Source organism: Cyphomyrmex costatus, unplaced genomic scaffold, assembly GCF_001594065.2.
Source record: "Cyphomyrmex costatus isolate MS0001 unplaced genomic scaffold, Ccosl1.0 scaffold60, whole genome shotgun sequence".
Classification (NCBI taxonomy): Eukaryota; Metazoa; Arthropoda; class Insecta; order Hymenoptera; family Formicidae; genus Cyphomyrmex; species Cyphomyrmex costatus.
This window is the reverse complement of record NW_017280156.1, coordinates 445,256-465,195: the sequence shown is the minus strand read 5'-3', so window position 1 is coordinate 465,195 and position 19,940 is coordinate 445,256. Positions and strand designations below refer to the sequence as shown.

Here is a 19,940-nt window from a genome sequence, read left to right as displayed (position 1 = left end):
CTCTCTCTCTCTCTTTCTCCTTCCCTCTCCCTCCCTCTCTTCCTCCCTATCTTCGTCCCATCCACTTCTTCTCGCACTCGATCTTTCCTTTTCTCGACAACTTCTTCGCACGAAAGCTCCTCTCTTCCGATCTGACGCTTTCTTCAGGAAACGAAGACCCGATCGGGTTCTCTCTGATGAGTCACCCGCGAGGAGATCTACCTACGGTGGAACGGTCGATGACTAAGATCCACGGGACTAGACCCCCGATGAGACCTCGGCGGACACTGAGTCTATCTCGAGACGGGTTGAAAGTAAGACGAAGAGGAAAATGCAGAGCGTAGCCGAACTCTCAGTATATGCACACGCATACGCATGCACGTATATAGACATCCACATATACGGACAGGTACACGCACGTGGGACACACACGCGTGGATATCGCACGCGCGCGCGCGCGGGCGCGCTTTCTTCACGGCGGCGGACGATGTGGTTCTAACCCGGTGCGCAACATCGGTAGCAACGGCACCGACATCAGCATCATCGTCAGCATCCGTACGGGCACAGGCTCGGTTGCGCCGGTGCGCCGGTCCGTACGTACGTCGGTCCGTCCGTCCGTCCGTCCGTTGCTCTAGGTGGCTAGAGCGGTGCCGCGCGCGCCTCAAGCTCTAGCCTCGAGTTCGGCTAGCTGGCTAGGAGCTTCTATTTTTACCATGGGGTAGCGAATTGTTCCCCACACGAGGCGGCTGCGGCTGTGGCTGCACGAGGCGGCAGCTCCGTCGACTCGAGTCGTTCGCCAACGCGACCGGGTTCGGATCGTTTATAAATAGTTGGAGTTCTCGCACCGCCACGGAAAATCATCGCGAGGATTCGCGGCACGCGGCTCGCGGTAAGAGTAGCTCGCGAGATGCTGCACGATAATCGCGCCGGCCGGTCTTCGGTCTCCGGGGTCTACCACCGCGACACCATTCTACACGCGAGGGAAGAATGACGTTTTCAAGGTCATTCACGACAGGCCATGTGTTCACAAACACGATTTGTCAGCCAGCATTATCGAGAGAAATTTCGGGAGAATCTCCTTTCCATAAACGTGTGAAATCGTGCGAGCAAATGTGATAGAATTAACGAGGTAACGGTGATCCCGTCGCGAGAGTAGCGGAAAAGTCGGTCCATGTTCCTGCAGTGTAATTTAGGGACACAGAACACACAGGACAAAAAGCGTTGGTGGTGTATTCGATCGGCCGGGGAAAAGGGGAAAAGAGAGGGGTACGATGGCAACACACGCGGCCACGTGAATGTGTGTCTATAGACTGCGGCCTCTGTAGGGCTGCATTTTTAATGAAGCGCATGTAGCGGCGCGATATCGGTCAGTTACTCCCCCGCGAGAACGTGAGATAAGAACTAGGTAGACTCCATGGCCTCTCGGAGGGGATCCGGAGAGGAGGGTACCGCACGATGAAAACCCAGGCGAGCCAGAGTCGATGATCCGTACAAGTCTGACGTTACCGCGAGTTTCGCTACGGTCTATTGACGGCAAACGTACGGCCGGGAGGAAGCGGGGGACGCGCCATTATTTATCGACGCGTACCATTCTTTTTTATAACATAAATCAATTAATCGATGTGTCCGCTATTAATAATGACGGTAACGAAAAGTGACGGCCGAGCTGCGCTCGTTGGTTGCGCGGTGTGGGAAGAAAGAATCCTCCCCCCTCTCTCTCTCTCTCCCTCTCTCTTTAAAAGCTTTTGCCCCTCAAAAAGAGAGGGTTACGACAAGTAATCCCGAGGAAAGCGACGTTGTTGCGATCTGGCATTGTACTTTATGCGGACCTGTTATAACTGTTACCCGAAATGGTGACGAAAACTGTGCCAGCGAAGACGGTCTCGAATCTCGAGACAAATGGCACAACTTGTCTGTTTATTGCAGTAGCGGCACATGGCGACACGGCCGAATCGCCGACGGACAAATACAATAAAGAGAGCACGACAGCACTAGCATTATGGTTACAAAATGTGTAACATGTCAAAATAGTTGCACATCTCTCTTTAAAGGTCTGTTTTTTATTCCCGCATTAGATTGCAGCGCACAAAAAAAGAAGTAAAAAAAAAAAGTGTATCTAATTCAGCTACAAGAAACCGATCTCAAAAATCGCGAGGAAATCAAAATTATTTTTTACCACGCGACAACGCTAATATTATTTAATTACTTAATTACGCTACAGAACAATAAAAAAGGACATTTTCTTGATTTAATAAATGACATAAATCTTGATGACCTCTTTTTCTGTTTCCACCTATATGTTATTTAAGAAACCGTGTCTGCGGCGAATCTTTGCCTCGCGAATATACATATATTAAGAAGCGAGACTTCCGCATCAAAGAATCCCGTCGAAATAGAGTAGACCAGCTTGAAACGGGAGCGTGTTCCAGATTTGATTAGCTTCCCGTCGAGCAAGCGAGAAATCGGATCCCCAATTAAAAGTTTAACGTTTTCCTCCTTTCGCACGTGTACCCTTTCTCACCCAGTCGCAATTTCCCAGGAAATTTCATGAAGAGAAATATAGAAGAAGCCAGTTGATGAAAAAAAAAAAAAGAAAGTAAACCAGCAACGAGCTCTTTCTGAAAATTATTATATATTGATAACTACCTCTCTCTCGGGACGATTCCACAGGCAACAACGAGAATTCAAATTCACGAAAGATTCAAATCAAACCTCTCCCAATAAAGCACCGATTCTTCACGGAATGTCTTCGTCGAACACATGCTCACCAATTCAATAATAATCAACTCGTCCTCATAGATGATAGCACATACATCTACGGTATAACCAATAAATTCACTTTCATCGCCAACCCTTCCACGGAAAAGCCAGTTGTAATGCAAAGAGGAAACACAGTTGGCTTACACGGGTAGAATCGATTCGAGCAGACAATGTCATCGCGATCGGAGACGATCGGTCGTTCGCGAAAATCGCTCTCGTGAAAATTTGCACCCGGTGAATAAGACGCATATGACTCTGCATCAGCCTTAGGTTCGAGCACACTTCCGGGCGATCGATCCGGTTCGGTCCGAGTAACACGTGCGACGTACAGCGCCGGCGGCGTCACCTCGCACCCTCGTCGCTCTTTTTTTTTAAGACCTTCGCAGAACGCACGTACACCCCCGGTGTATCTCCGTATCATTCAGCACGCACCTATCGGTCGCGATTGTGGCGAGAGATGCGTATCCGGAAAAAGGCGATACGCGCGCGTTTTCGTCGCGTGCGCTGCTTCCTCGCGGCGTCGGGCGAATACCGTCTTCGCGGCGCACGCAAGTGCGTCCCTATTTCTAATATATGTCACGAGGACAACACGGCTTCCACACGCACATGTACGTTATCCTTCCGCCAGCGCGACTTGCAACGCGGATTTTTTTCAACGAAAGCGAATAAGACTCGCGGAGCGCCTTCTCGATCATCGACCGCGGCGAGCGCGTTCGATCGTACACCGGTATACGTTCGCGCACGTTCATGGCGTGGTTGACGTTTCTCTGGTTGACGGGCACCTCGCGGTAACACGTCGCGTCATTCCGAATCACGGGAAAACCTGCTCTACCACCGCGTGTATGCGGCGTTCTCTCTCCCTGTCTTGGGAATAAAATTTTTATTTACACGTGCGCGAACACGGGTCGATCCCACGGCGAACCTCCGCGTGCACGTTTCCGTCCCGTTCTCGCATTCCTATCGACGTCGTCCACCGGGAAAGACGGGCTGGCTACGATGGTAGCAGACAGTACCGAACTGGACGATAAGTCTGCGACCGGCCGGTCCTCCCGTTGCGACGTCGACCTTTCCCTGCTTCGTGCTCGTGCGCGTACTTGGGGATGCCGTTCTCGCTGTCGCCGTCGTCGCCGTCGCCGACGTTGTCGTCGTTGTTCACCGTCTTCTCGTCGCGAATGCGTAAAAAATCTTCCCCTGCGACGTCGACGCACGCACCGTGCTTACGGGAATGTGCGTGAAGTCAGGGTGGCATGATTACGACTATCAGTCTCGCAGTGCGCCGCCGCCGTCGTTGGTTGCATCGCCACCTCCGTTACCTTTATCGCCGCCGCCGCCGCCGCCGACGCTGACGCCGACGCCGACGCCGCGTTGTTGGTCACGCCGTCGCGATTATGGCAGCGTCGCGACGCCTGGCGTCGTCGTGCCGATGGTGAAACTTGTATTCGCATCGCATCGCTACGCCCTGGTGCGGCGGTCGGACGAGCGTGATCGACGAGTTTTTCGTTACAATCAACCGATAATCTGCATGTTTCCTCGTAATTACATTGATTGTTCATTTTTTACAATAAATAAACAATAATAAAAAATAAAAAATGTATATATGTAATATTTTATTAAGCATGTTTATTACCGTATATTCCTCACGCTTTTGTATTATTCAACTTTTGTGTGATTGAATTTGACATATAATTTTTTCTTTAAAGTTATTCTATTGTCTACGATATATAATAATTTTTATTTAAAATACATACGTTAATTTTATTTCAAATTGTGTTGTAACGTACCATAAAATGATAGGATAAAAATTTCTTTTACCGGATTTGAGTAAAAATTTCATTTCATCAAATTTCTAGAAATGTTTTGATCATCCTTCATTATTGGATAACTTGCTTTTAAACTTGATGGCAATACATTTCGTTGAATTTTCCGTTATATCGGCAGCTGGTCAAAATACAATCTGCATGTATCTCCTTTTATTTATAAATTAAAGATAATATTATATAGATATTATATAGATAGACTGATCTATTATATAGTCTATATATCTATGTAGACTATATTATAATAATAATAAAAATAAATAAATAATCTAATATATGATATAGATATTATATATACAGTTTGTATATATTATATATAGATCCTATATAATAATATTTAAAAATATTAGTCAAATAACTTGCTAAAAATATATCTGATATCACACACATTTAAGAAATTTTAGCAATATGTTTTAATTAAAACAAAATGACAAATAGTTTGACTTATAATGGTTCTATATAGTAAAATGATCATATACTTTCTTGTAGTTTTAGATCAAAACTTTTAAACGAATAAGTGGAATCTAAATAAACTTACATGAATACTTATTATTGTTTTATCATTAATAATATATATATATGTGTATATATAATTTGATTTAATTAAAAGATATACAGTAATACGTTTCCCTCCAAATATACGTACTGGTACTTAAATTACTTTATCATCAAATTATGACTTTACATAAAAATCAAGAAAAAAAATTAAATAACTTTTAAATTAAAATAATAAGAGAACTCTGCTTAAATGTTACATACTCACAATTAGACTTAATAATGAACAATTTGTAAAATTTTTGTTACATTCTTAATATTTTGATAATAGATACTAAATAAATTTATTGCAAATTAAAATCTTTATAACTTTGCTTCAATGAGAGAGAGAATTACATAACTATAAGTTTTATCAAAAGTTTTCGAATATATGTAAGAGCAATTTATAAAATTTTGATTAAATTTCTAATATTTTAAAAATTATATGTACTAAATATCCTCTCTTAAAATTGGTGTAATATAGAAATTGGAAAGAAAGAATTTTTTATTCAAGCTTTTTTATAATTGTTCGCACAAATTTATATTTACTTCATGATTATTTATTTTTAAAAACTATGTAATTTTATTCACAAAAATACCGATAACAATTTAATCAACTCCGAAAATTGGAATATTTTTTAAAAATAAATAGAAAGAAATTATGAAGTAAGTCATTAAACTTTCAAATAAATTTTAAAGCTTTTAAAGATAAACAGAAAGATAATTTTAGTTTAATATTTAACTATATTTCTTTCTCAATTTAAACGATGTTGTAAAATTTGTTACTTGAGTTCTTAGTGAAGTAATGCTAAAAGTTTCATCAATTCAATATCAGGTAAAAATAGAGATAAAAATATATATTATACGTTTATATTTAATTTTAAATGTAACGATAACGATTTTCACGTCATTAGTATTTACAAATTCTTTATCTTACATAGATAAAAGACATAATCAAAACGTAGTAATATAAATATTTAAAAGATCTATAATGATTATAAAAATAAAACGTGTAATAAATTGTAATTATAAAAGATATTGTATAAATGTTTTTGTTTAATTTAAATATTTTATTATTTTAATGATGTGAATATTTTGCGTATACACACACACACGCACGCGCACACACACAAAATTATTGTTTTTAACAATAGAAGAAAAAGTGTCAAACAAAAGTTGCTTGGTTTGAAGGGGCACATAATGTGATGTTAACAATTGTTTTGTAGGAAAACATTATCTCATTATACTTTTTTAATCATTTAATTTCTTTTAGTTTATCATAGAAATATGATAAATTAATTTACTATTTGACATAATTTATTTATAACAACTTTGTCAGTCCGATGACACAATGATTGAAATTCTGTAATAAAAGGCTGAATACTACATATAATTTAAATTAAACAATTAAATACAAAACTTAAAAGTGAAATCTCTTTATTATTGTACGTAAATTGAAGCGTTTACCGCAAAAGTGCCTAACTGCTAAAATTCGATTTCCTATTATGACATGTTATTAACTGATAAAACTATTATTGCTTTATACAATAAGAAACCGAATTTCGGCGGTTAGACATTTTACAACATTGTCTCAATTGTATCAATATTTAACAAGCGAGTCAATGTACAAGGATCCCGCGCGATGTTCGGCTCTGAACGCGCGATTTTCAGACGCTACAACTTTAATCGTTTATAATTTTAAAACTATTGTTGCCTGGACATTTTTATATAAATGGTTTTTATCTTAGAATGTTTCATAGAATCTGCTGGGGAAAAGACCTTCGAGCATTTGAGACACCCCGTATATCAGATATATGTATCATACTACGTACATATATATATTTAATTTTTGATAAAACTGCGACTTTTTCTTAGACAAAGATTGATGAAGGTTAATATAACACTGATAAACTCGATGCATAATATCATGATGATTGTAATTGAGCGTTTTGACATTAGTAACTAAACATCGAAAGATGTTGGTTGATACAATCCCGGCGCGTTGCCAATACTCCAATATTATCGGCAAAAAAAGATACGCTTCTTCATCATTTCTTTTCGCAATGATTTGTCAGAAGTATAACGGATATTAAACGAGTTAGTGCTTATCGTCATCAGTGTGGAATAAAAATTAATTAGTAAATAATATCGTGAATCGCTTTCATGTGACGCAGTTTTACGCGATGTGTTGACGTCTTTCTTTCTCAGTTACGAACAGTGCAAACAGGCAGTCATATTGTTTAAAATTCCTACGGGAAATTAATATTACACTCCGCCGAAAGGAGAATCAGAACACACAGCTTTTTTAAGAGCCCGTATAAGATTTACGGCTCCAGTACGTGGCAGGCTCTCCAACAATAGAGTTCCATTAATTTTTGAATTTTTATCTACGTTTCTTATCTTTCACTCTTATCACTGGCGGGAATTCTTCAAATAAGAAGAGGAGGCAACTTTTTATTCGAGCTTGGCTGATTTATATGCAGATTACGATCAGTACCTAAGCAACACGTTCGACTACCACGGGAGTATGTTACCAAGAAAATACCTCGGAGTGTGTGCACGCATTAGGTTTCAACCGGTAATAGAATTACTCTCCTTTCTCGGAGGAATTGATTTCTGTCTCAGTGTTACAGACGATGTCTCTTGATAGACATCAGCAGAAACGCTCGTTGTTGTAGGTGAATTTAACGTGTGACATTCATTCTCCGAATATATCGTTATTCTGAGATTGTTTAAATGATCGCTGTAAATTGCCGCGCGATTTGTGTGTGTATACGTAGATTATCCATTTATTTCCACAATCGATACAATCGATATTTCCGGTGCTTCCGCGCTCGTATTTTTCAGTTGTCACTAGTCATTTTTGCAAAATGATGTAGTCTCAACGGCGCAGTTGTTCACAATTTTTCGCTGTTGCAAATATTGCTTCAGCATAACACCGTCGCCCTCTATCGATTGAAAAGCAATCAATAATCGTTTATTGTATTTTTGAATGTATAAATATGAACAGGTGCATTTAATTGTAGAGTACAAAGAAAAATACAAAATAAAAAAATTAATGCTTTAAACATTATCTTGATATTGTTTTATTCACGATGTAATATCATATCTGATAAATGTTTAAACAGAATATATATTTACTTTTAATTATACTTTTTATTAAATTCTCTTTATTTATTTAGTTTTCAGTCAACTTAAAAAATTTTTATTATAAATTTAGATGTTTAATTCAGATGACATGTATAAATATACTGTGAAAAATATCTGTGCGTGCGCGCACACACACACATAAAATTAAAAACATGTATGATTGTAAATATTATAAATAATACTTACGACAATACATTGCAATTAAATTCTGTTTAAATTTATTTAAGTAAATCTACTCGTATTGCAGAACAAGCGCTTTTAGAAGCTGCAATAGCATGGATCTCGTGAACTTAACTCTTCGTTCTCTCAAATTGGAAGACGTGCAAGCATCGAGGGAGAACTTCTTGCAAGTCGAGCGTGACAATGTCACAGAGAGAAACGATACTATCGGAGAGCGAAGATGCAGGCTAAAGGAAAAGTCGCGCGATGAGCTTCGGACAATCAATTTAGCCGAGGTTGCCTGGCACGACACTCCTGACAACTGCTGGCTCGTGATCTACGATTACGTATACGATTGTACGGAGTTTTTGAACAGTCACCCAGGTGGCCAGGATATTCTCCTAGAATATGCTGGACGAGATGCGACCTTGGCGTTCATTTCAACTGGTCACTCTGCCGTCGCAAATGCAACCTTAGAAAGGTACAAAATTGGTGAGCTTCCACCAAAAGAGAGACTTTTTCGCACTCCCAACGGTCTGAAGATCTCGGGATTGTAATCTGATCAGATCATCGAAGGTCGTCAGCGCGACGCATTCGGGAAAATATCGAATCTTACATGAAAAATAGAAGCCAGCGTAATTTTTCGAAAAGTATACTTACTATATAGAAGACTCTACGCAGAAGTTAGTTATTGTAATATTGCCGTCGCTTCTAAAAACGACATTTTCTTTTTTTCAAGTTAGTCTTTTTTTTTCCAAATCTTTCCATTTGTGTGAGATTTTATTTTAATTTATAACATTAACGCTATATAGATTTTATTATATTTTTCGTCAGCCATGTTATGGTTGGAGAACGAGTTAAATAACTTAAAGTAATGTGTCGCCTATTTTTATATAATAATTTTTTTGCTTTTCGACTTTCTATAATTTATTTCTCTCTTATCGTATTATTAATCGCAAGAGATACTTTTAAATAATCAAACTTAGACTGAACCTATATAACACCTAAAGTGTTATATCTAGAATTTTAAACAGAAAAGAGAAAACGATTTCATATCGATGTTATTTATTCGTTTGTAACAATAAATCATTACGATAGTGATTTTTTAATCAGTATTTAAACTCGATAAATCGTTACTGTAATAATGCAAACTACGTTGTATATTAACTTCATAACGTTTAGCGATAAATTTATTATAGATTTACTGTTTCACTATTTTTATTTATTTCCTTTACAATAGCGATCAGATTGCGTAGTTTCGAATTTCTTTCTCTCGTTTCATGTGCGCGTGCCAAAGTACTTTCTGGAGTGTAAAAACAATAAAATCATTGGATCACACAAACATATTGCTAATATCGAACGTCATCGCTTATCTGTCACTGCTAAAAGACTATTTTGTTCTTGAACTTCAAAATATACCAATCAAGAAAATAAATGCGCAACGATAAGAAGTTGATTTTTATTCTGTCAGATGGTCCGCGAACATAATTAATTATATTTCTGCAATTAATCTTCGTGAGTAATTACTTATAATAGGATTTCACAACTTCGAGTTATTATCGCAAATTAATGAGGCAACGTTAATTTTGTAGCATTTGAGGTCACCGGTAATATATGTCGTACGTAGTACTAAGGCAAGATATTTGAAAAAAAATTTGTTCGGTATCTATGTCATGTATTGCGAAATAACTAATTTCTCAAAAGACTTTCTACTTATCTTTATTTGATAAGATAAATAAAATAAGGAGCCGGTGAAATAATAATCAGTGCACAGAGAATAAAGAATATTTTACACTGAATACATTTTATATATTTCTTAATCATCTCTAACACACATTTATAATATACATAACATACAGTATGAGGTAATATAGCGATGTAGCTCGTTCGTAATATAATATGTTGTCGATAGACCGATATAATAATAATAAACTCTCCGTTTCCTTTAGTCGGAAGGCAATATCGCTCGTTTATTAAATTAGCAACGTACTCAGTTTATGCGTTAACTCTATATTTATCTAGAATTACACACATAACTCTTTACGATATTTACATTAAACCACAAAATGTACATATAAAATATATAATGCGTTTTGTATGTATATGTGTGTATATGTGTTTATGTATGCACTTAAGATAAAATAAAAAAAAAGAAAAGAGAGATAAGTCTCATTAATATCATTCTGTCCCATGGCGAGCGTCATTCCTTAGTTTTGCATGTCTTAACATCTCGCCGATAGAAAAACGTTACAAAACCGATGGAAAAATTTCGATATAACGAGAATCTTCCCGTACCTTAAATAGATTTTATGTTACATGCGGTGAATTGCGATACGAAATATACGATAGTCTATACACATCCCTCTTTCTAACTTTTTATATGTACTATATAATTAACTAATTTTGCTCTCCATTCGACTTTTAACATTAAGATAGTTTGTTCACAATACACAAGATTCCTTCGTAATACATTTAATTTGAACTCAATAAGTGCATTAATTTCACATGTGACTAAAACTGCATACTTTTTTTCTATTTTTTTTACGCCTATACAGTGATACTAATGCGATACTTGCGCACTTTGATGCGCATACCCATCGTCATGCTACGCTACGTTGATTAACACCAACTTGATTTACATACTACTTTCTGTTTTGTATGTTGTTAGGACTGTGTATGTCAAATATCGAATGCCCACAGCATTCGCTTACTTATAAATTGTCTCTGCTAAATTCTAAATGACAGTTTGAAACTATATAACAGTTTAAAAGTATATAATATACACAAAATGAAACTAGCTTCGCTAACAAGTTTATCTTACATTGTAGTTACACCCACTATCGTTATAATTGAAAATCAAATAACACAAAAAATGCAGCTAAAATTATTTCTATGTATCAGAAATTCCAAGAAATGATCGAAGTGGTATAATTAATTATTTGTTGCGGAGAGAAACAACATTTGTGTAAAATTATAAAAAAATTAATTCAACATGAATTAAATTTTTAACTTTTCAGTTTATAACACTGAATATCGTAATCATTAAATCTCAAATTAAATTTTATTTGCGGCAAAGTTTTCGATAAAAATAAAATTCTATTATTTTCGCTTTTAGGATTTCATTCCGCAACGCTTTCTATTTCATAATGAGACTGTAAAATAAATTTGATATATATATAAGTTAGATTCAATATAAATTATAATTCTAAAAAATGAGAGTATGTTAAATCGATGTACGACTAATATTTAATTTCCATTCTTTAAAATGATATTCAGCGCGAAAAAGTTCTCTTTCAGGTTTTTTTCTTTTAAAAAATATACAAACTAGAATCGCCGTCCAACAGAGAAATTCCATAGAGTTTGAAAAATTAAACCTGTGTGGCGCTTCAATACATGATATTGTTTATATGGCTGTTGTTTGTACCCGTAGAAACTGAAACTCTCGTTTGTCCGAAAAACTAGAAATGTCTTTTCACCGATCCAGAAAAATGAGAGCGCGTTCATTATTTGTCGTTGTTCTTTGTGCGACCGAACGAAGTGGACAGCAAAATCGTGTATCCGATATATTGTATCTCAATTGTTTCTGATCGGTTCGGGTCATCAAGTTTCCCGTTTTCCTTTATGGACATGCTAAAATAGTGGAATTTACTGTATGACATATTGCTGCAAATTCCGATTTCCTATACTACGAATACAAAGCTTGCTTTTTCATGAGTGTTCAACAGCCTCGTTGTTTACTGCATTTTTTCAGATAAACGGCTTGGAAGATCTATTTGGCTTGGAAGATTCACTATTGTTTGAAGAATGGAAATTGGATATCAAGTTAAATATCAAAACTCTCTCATCATTTAGCGAGTTTTTAGTCTTTGAAATAAATAATGCATATTTCTTCATTCGAAATAATTTTCATTAAAGCTAATTTACCTAATTTGTCGCAATTTTCTTATAACTCATATATGATAGAAAATGTTGCGAAATGGCTTATTAATTCTATTGTAAAGTTTTATTACTTTATTTTAAGAGTTATTTTAAATATCTATACATATATATTTTCCTGCTGTTTAATTGTCTATAAAAATTAAATAAAAAATTAACAGATAGTTTTATCAGTAATAATTAATTACAAATGATGAACATATCTAGATATTTTGCATACAGTAATGTCTCTAGAAGAAGACCATGCCCACAAAATGGCAAATATATATATAAATGTAAAATATATGTGCGTGTTTAAAATGTGTTTGTATTTAGTGTGAATATATGTGCGTTTCCGCCATACTTTAGTTGGTACCACCATTGCGTGGGCATGCATTAAAAAGGGAACTAAACTAAAGTCTTTCTTCTAGAGATACTAGCGTACAGGAGTACGCTAAATTGTGATACCGGTTGCATTCAAGAAATAATTATAGAGAATAGATACTTTCAAGTAGATACCATTTGATACTTACATATTCACATATATTTATGAGGCAATGATACTTTACTATTAGGAATCGAAACTAATTATGAGGCTTTATTCATTAAATTCATAAAAGCACCGAGACGTGACATTGCAACAATACACTATATCTCGTTGCATACATGAATCGCGAATAGATTAATATATTATTAATTCACGGTCGAGTGATTTCGCAAACGCTTTCTTTAATACAGCTCAAGGAGCTGTCAAGGAAAACATTCGGGAATGGACTCGATTGTGGATTGATGATAGTATCAACCTTTCTGCAATTTCCTGTTAAAATGAAGTTGTTCGCCCTTTTACATCAAGCTGCAGAGAGCAAATCCTGGCCCAGAATCGAAAGCCGACTGTAGCACCGTGGTTTCCATGCAAAACGCAGCATCCGTGTACATTGCCGCGATTCGTTGTTGTTGCGCTCGACTTTCACTCTGCGATCTGCAAGCATATTTCAATTTTCCAATTGGGAAATGTTTCTTTTAGTAACTAAAATTATTTAAAATAAAAGAATAAAGTCTTAGTGTGCTCTTCTGTTCATGAAATCATGGCAAAAATAGTTCAAATATACAACAAATAAATAGATAGAATAGAATAAATAAATATGAAGATAGAGAAAAGTATTTTACTCTTTAAATTATGTAATCTTGATTAAATTAATAAGAGTGTAACAATTACACTCTCAAACATTTTTACTCGAGTACAATGTATATAACACGTAACACGTACGAGAAAACTCTCGAAATTGTTCTTGCCATTTTCCTCTTAATTTGCTCGCAATTATAGCAAAAAAGGAACGTAGAGACGGAATCTGGGGACGTTCTGCATTTGCATAATTGCTGTCTCTGCCATTTTTCTAAACCGCTTTAAACCTGCTACTAGTTCTCAGCACCTCAAAATGTCTCGAGATAGCCAAGTACATCCTTAGCCAAGCTAACTCCCGGCGGTGTCGTAGTCGCATATGGCCATCCCGGAAACTACGTGAATTATTCCGCGAGCGATACCGGCTCCGAGATATGAGACGTGACAGCCGAGGTCCGTTTTTACAGCCTCTTCTACAGACTACTCACCTGAGAGGCATTGCCCGTGCACGTCTCTGCACTCTGACCTGTACCCTTGGGACTGATTGTGAGTAGACATCGTCTCTAGATTGTTGTCGTTGTTGTTGATGCTGATGCTGTAAGCCACGATCGCTTAGTGCAAGCTGCGTCAAATATTCGCGAAGCTCAGGTTGACTAGCCAAGAGCTCACGTCGTGAGATATTCGAAGCCTGATTGGACGACGACGTCGAGTCCGACCACGGTGGCGGAGGAGTATGCGAACGTGACGTCATCGCGTTCTTGTGATAAAGATACTCCTCGTACGTTGGTGGCAAACCGTTCTGCAAAACGAAAACATGTCTCATAGTCAATAAAGAAAAGATATAAGAAAAAATATACAGTTGCGTATATTTTTAGTTAGTAGTTGCAAACACATACGGAGAGATAGGAAAAGCACTAGCCTGGATTTGAAAGCTTGCTATTATAGGCATTAACGGTTGAAATAAATAATAAATTAAATGAGTTAGGGTTACTTTTTGTTAAATTATTCACTCAACATTTTACATACAATAAATTATTTTATAATTTTTAGCAAATGCTCTTTGAGTGTACAAATAATTATTTTATAATTTACGTTTTTAACGTACCATAGTACGCAATAACGTAAAGTTTTAAGCGAGAAATATGTTACACGAAAAATGCATATGTCACAAAAAATGAAAAAAATTTTTCATTTGCGCTCTACGTGAGAGGATATTTGCGACGGTTTTATATATAAACCTGCTTTCAAGATAAGTAACTAGGACAAGGTCCGATATACAGAACATTTTAAATAGAAAGTACCTTTTTTTATACCTGTCTCTTTGCTCCTAACAAGTCTATTGTTTCATGCTTACAAATATCGTTGTTAATGATCAATTACTGTTATCTGAAGCAATAAACAAAGTTGAGATATATTAATGAAATATAACACTTTCATCCTCATGCATTCCATTTTGTTTGCCATGAGACTAGTCCTTGATTAATTAACAGAATTAATTAATAGTAACTTCAGAAATCTCCCATTACTCGCGAGACTGCATTAGGATCAAATTACTCTATCCTCAACTCTGATTCCCAGATTGTAGTTACTTATTATTATGTTTGCATGGCTGTGGTTTCGATACTTGATCTTTGATACTTGATCGCATTTCCGATACAAAACAACAACTTGTTATTTTGCGAAATAAAATTGTGGCTGCGATTCATTTTAATTGAAAAAAAGAACTAGTGGACTTTAAGTCTATCTGATTTTTCAATTTCTTTGATATAATAGCTTCGTTGATAATTTGAATACAACTAATCATCTTCGCGAATGATGAAAATAATTATGTTTGTAAATAGCACATACTACATTACTGCACATTTAATGTTATTAATTTTATAAAAAGTAAATTTTTGCAATTCACATTAATTCATTAATGGAAACTGGAATAACGAAATTAGCTACGTAAATCAGTTTCACATTTTTCGTTATCACGCTGAAAATTATAATAAAGCCGCGAACTGTTTTTTAATGTTCTTCTTAAACCGACCGCGGTTTGCAGCCGCGGCATAAAACGTAGCGAAAAAACTTCTCTCGTTTCTCACCAGGCCGACTTGCCTCGCATATATTATATCGTAAAAGCTTGCGGGAGCTTGCAAGCATACATCCTCTCCTTTGCGTTTCTCTCAAAAGGTGTCGACTCTTGTTTAATCGTCTAATTGTCGCATTATGCTTTTGTATTAATGCTAACATTATGCTATTAAGGTTTTACGCAGAAATAACTTCCGCAATTTTTACATATATTTTACTAAACATTTTTATATGTTTAATGTTACGCTACATTTTAAAATTAAAAATTACCTTCTCTCCAAAAGACTAAAAATACTACCGACCATATATGTGTGTGCATGTTTCAAATATTATATTTCTTTTAAATTTCTCTCTGTATCTGAATAAATAAGTATTAAGTTAAAAATTTTATACAATTTTATGCTTCAGTTTTTAGCTAAATAATTAAACAATTTTAAATACAATGTAATAATTAAAAAAATATCTCAATATATATATATACATAAAGCCATAAGTATTACACCAAAAAAATAATTTTTAATGTAGAAAGTTTAGGGAACATTTTACGTGCGCAATCTTATTAATATTAAATTTTACTTATATTAAATATTTTCAGATACATATCCTATCATTTTTATTGGTCCAAGAAAACATAAACTTCAGTAAGTAATCAAGAAAATTCCAATCTATATTCAGTTTTGGCTTCTATCGTAGAAGGGATGAAAATTTAATGGGAAGAAATAGTACGGTTATCTACGTATATATATTCATAGTAACATAGATGTCATCCGCAAATGGAAACATACGATGCACTTCTTTATATCCGCGAATCTACGCTTTATCGAACGTCATGAAACTTGGGTTATAAATATATGTATCCCATCGCGAGATATTTTATGCTTCGCGAAAATGAAACACATATCAAGGAAATTGTTGATATGCCAATGGCAAATAGCTGCGTTTCATTCCAAGGATTATAATGAAACCTCTCGAGTACGCTTTAGCAAATTGATCGAAAAATTTCTCCTTCTCCTCGTTGAGAAATTCTTCTTGATCTAGTCACGAAAATATTCGATATAGGTACGAGACGAGAATAAAAGAGTCATGACGTTGTATGAAACCGCGATGAGAATCAAAAAGTCCAACATCGAATTCCGCGATCACTTTTGTCCTCCAATCGAGTAGGAGAGGACTTTTCGATTCTTGCGACCTTCGCTTTTGACGAAGTCAACTGCCGGCAACTACAATCTTCCACTCGACGAGGAGGAAGAGTGAAATTGAATTTCGGAATTATTATCTTGTGATTCCATTTTCCAGCGTGAGACGATCGTAGTTACCCTCAGGCGTTCGTTTAAGAGGATCGTCCAGAACCCCGTGGTTGCGTTTTTCCGTTCGCAGGAGCTTCGCTCCAGGATGATTATGTTTCTCCTGAAAATGCTGAGCAAAACTGTCTTCCATTCTACATATGATACATGCGATTTTTCGGGATCAAAAGCGTCAAAATTTTTCAAGTGCGATATATTGTATAAACGCACGATTTCTTCTTATAATTTTTCTATTTATTTTTGTATTTACACATTTGATGAAATCTATTATTGTATAAACGCACGATTTCTTCTTATAATTTTTCTATTTATTTTTGTATTTACACATTTGATGAAATCTATTAATTTTGCTATCTTAACTTTAAAAATTATTAATTAATAAAAATATACTTATATACAAAATTTTTTTCTACTATCCTTACAACACGACGATTGTATTAGGTTTATATGTACGAAATATGGTAGCGAAAAGTGTTTCCCCTACCTACGGTGATAAATATTGTAAATCTTTTTTATTATCGCAATTGGATTGGCAATTTTCACTCGTTTTCGTTTCATACGATCTCTTTATAGTATCGTAATTTGTCTTCTCGTACTAATTTTCGCTCGTCTCATTTCTTCTTCCTTTTCGTAGGCAATCAGGCTAGTTGGTTTTATTTCTCCATTACGTATATATATATATATATCCTTTCCCCCTTTCTCTCTCTCTCTCTCTCTCACCTATTTTCAGTCTCTTTCAACCGTAACCAACCCTCCTCATCATTTACGCCGCTTGTATCATTTGGGCTAATTCACGCGGTGAAATTAATACGAGAGCAAGCCTGCGAGAATATATCTTACATTCTGGAACTGCAGACTGCAGAGTAGTCCCATGAAGCCTCGGAGTATTACATGTTACCTCTCCATCTAAATATTCAAAACCGTCGTTCTTTAATGCACATGCTTCCTGTCGCAATGAAGACAGCTTAACTACAGTACGCACAACTAAATTGCCTGTGGCTTCTCACCCACGCAACATACTGCGACATGATGAAATTTTCAGTTCGCTGATATGACGTTGCGTCTGTAACAAGTCGACTCGTAATCAGAAACGTAGAATTCAGTGAAACCTATTATCCGATATTTAGTCAATAATTAATCCGTAACTGGAATCGATGTTCCGAAGTTCTCAGAATTTTCATTATGGTCTCATGATAGCCGAGAAAACTTCATTGGCGAAGAGTTCGTGAGACCAAGTTTTCCCGCAAGTTCACAAGAATGATAACACACGTCAGTCTGCCCGTAATTGCGTGAACTGAATCACCGTGTTCGTTCGCTCGATAAAGGATTTTCTCGTTCCACGCGTTCGAGGGTACTTCTTTGTACCTTCTCGCGTGGGGATTCCTGACAAATGGGTGACTCCCGCGGGCACAATGTAGCCCTCGCGGCTTCGCGAGAAAATAGTAAAGGTGAGACTGTTATTCAAATTAGAAGGTGCGAGTGCCTCGCGCGCCTGCAGCTCATGAATGGAAACAGGCACTAAAGGATCTCGTGAAGTAAGCTCGAAAGCTCTCGAGGGAAAAGCCTATACCGCTAACTCCTTTTTCTCATCTTGCAGCACAAGGTCGGGGTATACACAAAACATAAATTTTTCCAATAGTTGTTTGGACGCCATTGCGATTTAATCTTTTGTACACGATCGGTCGCGTTTTATAAATGAAGATATTATTGGAGCTTCGCGGAAAACCCTAGATGCAGGCGAAATCCATTTCACTGAAATGGTTTTTCACCGAAATTGTTTCGGACAATTGTATTAGTGAATAAATTAATCGCAATGTGCACATAGAAAGAGACAACGAAAAAATTTTGAAATGCTTAAAACATATTCCTGGTGACGCTCATAAAGCAGTCACTCCAGGAAAATTCTAGCAGAAAATAATGTGCTCTTTCTTTCATGTAAACGATCTAAGACCATAGTGATCATGGGTCGACTAACGAGCAACTACAACTTCTTTCTTTCTCTCTCTCTCTCTCTCTATCTCTCTCTCTCTCTCTCTCTATGTAGCTATACATATATATATATTTTTTTCTATGAGATATATGATCCATAATTACAGTTCCGAGAATGTTTTTCCGTGAGTCTTCTTTTATCAGACCGCACAATTTAGCTGTGCGTACCGTAGTGAATTTTCCTGGGATGGTTTTGTATTTCATACGAGCACTTTCCGAGCTTGGACTTGCTCGCTCGGCCGACATTACTGCGCACAACGTTCCAGCTCAAGAACAATTTTAACTCTTTTTCACAATCTCCTTTGACGACCTTTTCATTTTGGAGTAGCTAAGTGCAAACGGAGTTTCCTCATTATCGCGACACATAAGAAGTCTGTTAAAAATTTGTCACCCCGATTGTTCTCGAGCTTTTTCTTCAACATACACCAACGTTATTCGGGCAAACTGATTTTGGAAATAATATTGGGAATAACAATAATATACCGATCATTATACACATTCATTTCATCATGCGCGCGCAAATAATATCAATCTCCGAGCCTTAGTATTAAATATAACAAAAAAATAGATAAAAGATAATTTAATAATAAAGTATCAGTAAAATTGTTGGATTTTTACTAATATATATTTTTTACTTCCAATGTTTTGAAAAATTATATTGTGATTAAAATCTCCCATGATTATTTATTATTCTCTTTTTACAAATAATATAAATTTTAAAATGTAAGTAAAAATGTGTTATTCAATAAATGGCGCTGACATAAAATTTGACAATTCGAAGAATTTGACAAAATTATGTAATGAAAATTGATATTCTGCACTGGAAATTAGGTGCTAAATGTCACGAATATGCAATCATTTCGTTTTCAAATTTTTACAATTCGATAGTTTAATATTAAAATAAAGAGATAATCTACCGAAAAGAAGATAATCATGTTTATTGATACTTTATATTAAAAAATAAATAAATTCTTAAATTGCAACGCGTAAATGTGATTATCTCCTTTTCGATTTATATTTTAATATTAAATTATATTATACCAAAGAAGATTTGAAAACAAAATGATTACGAATGTGTGAGGTTTAGCACCGATTTTTCGGTGCACACATACTCGAACATCAGTTTTTTGACGGTGATGA

The 19,940-nt window shown here is 36.0% G+C and overlaps 2 protein-coding genes across 2 annotated transcripts in view; one reads left to right on the top strand and one right to left on the bottom strand.

Annotated features, from left to right (window-relative positions):
- Window positions 1-7,526: 7,526 nt before the first annotated feature.
- On the top strand, window positions 7,527-9,028 carry LOC108779564 (cytochrome b5). The gene is made up of 2 exons (XM_018546993.1): window positions 7,527-7,615; window positions 8,488-9,028. Exon 2 carries the CDS (start codon window positions 8,516-8,518, stop codon window positions 8,954-8,956), a length of 441 nt encoding a protein of 146 aa, XP_018402495.1. The 5' UTR covers window positions 7,527-7,615; window positions 8,488-8,515; the 3' UTR covers window positions 8,957-9,028.
- Window positions 9,029-12,627: 3,599 nt separating this feature from the next.
- LOC108779562 (uncharacterized) overlaps window positions 12,628-19,940 on the bottom strand; it is a 43,763-nt gene continuing 36,450 nt past the window's right edge. Inside the window, exons 4-5 of the mRNA XM_018546991.1 lie at window positions 13,923-14,233; window positions 12,628-13,293 (exon numbers count right to left, since the gene is read on the bottom strand). Coding sequence (XP_018402493.1) covers window positions 13,158-13,293; window positions 13,923-14,233 — 447 coding nt within the window. The 3' untranslated portion in view covers window positions 12,628-13,157. The remainder of the gene's footprint in view (window positions 13,294-13,922; window positions 14,234-19,940) is intronic.

Bases quoted from the DNA above. Each gene is read 5' to 3' on its own strand.
- LOC108779564 (XM_018546993.1), top strand. From the start codon at position 8,516: ATGGATCTCGTGAACTTAACTCTTCGTTCTCTCAAATTGGAAGACGTG.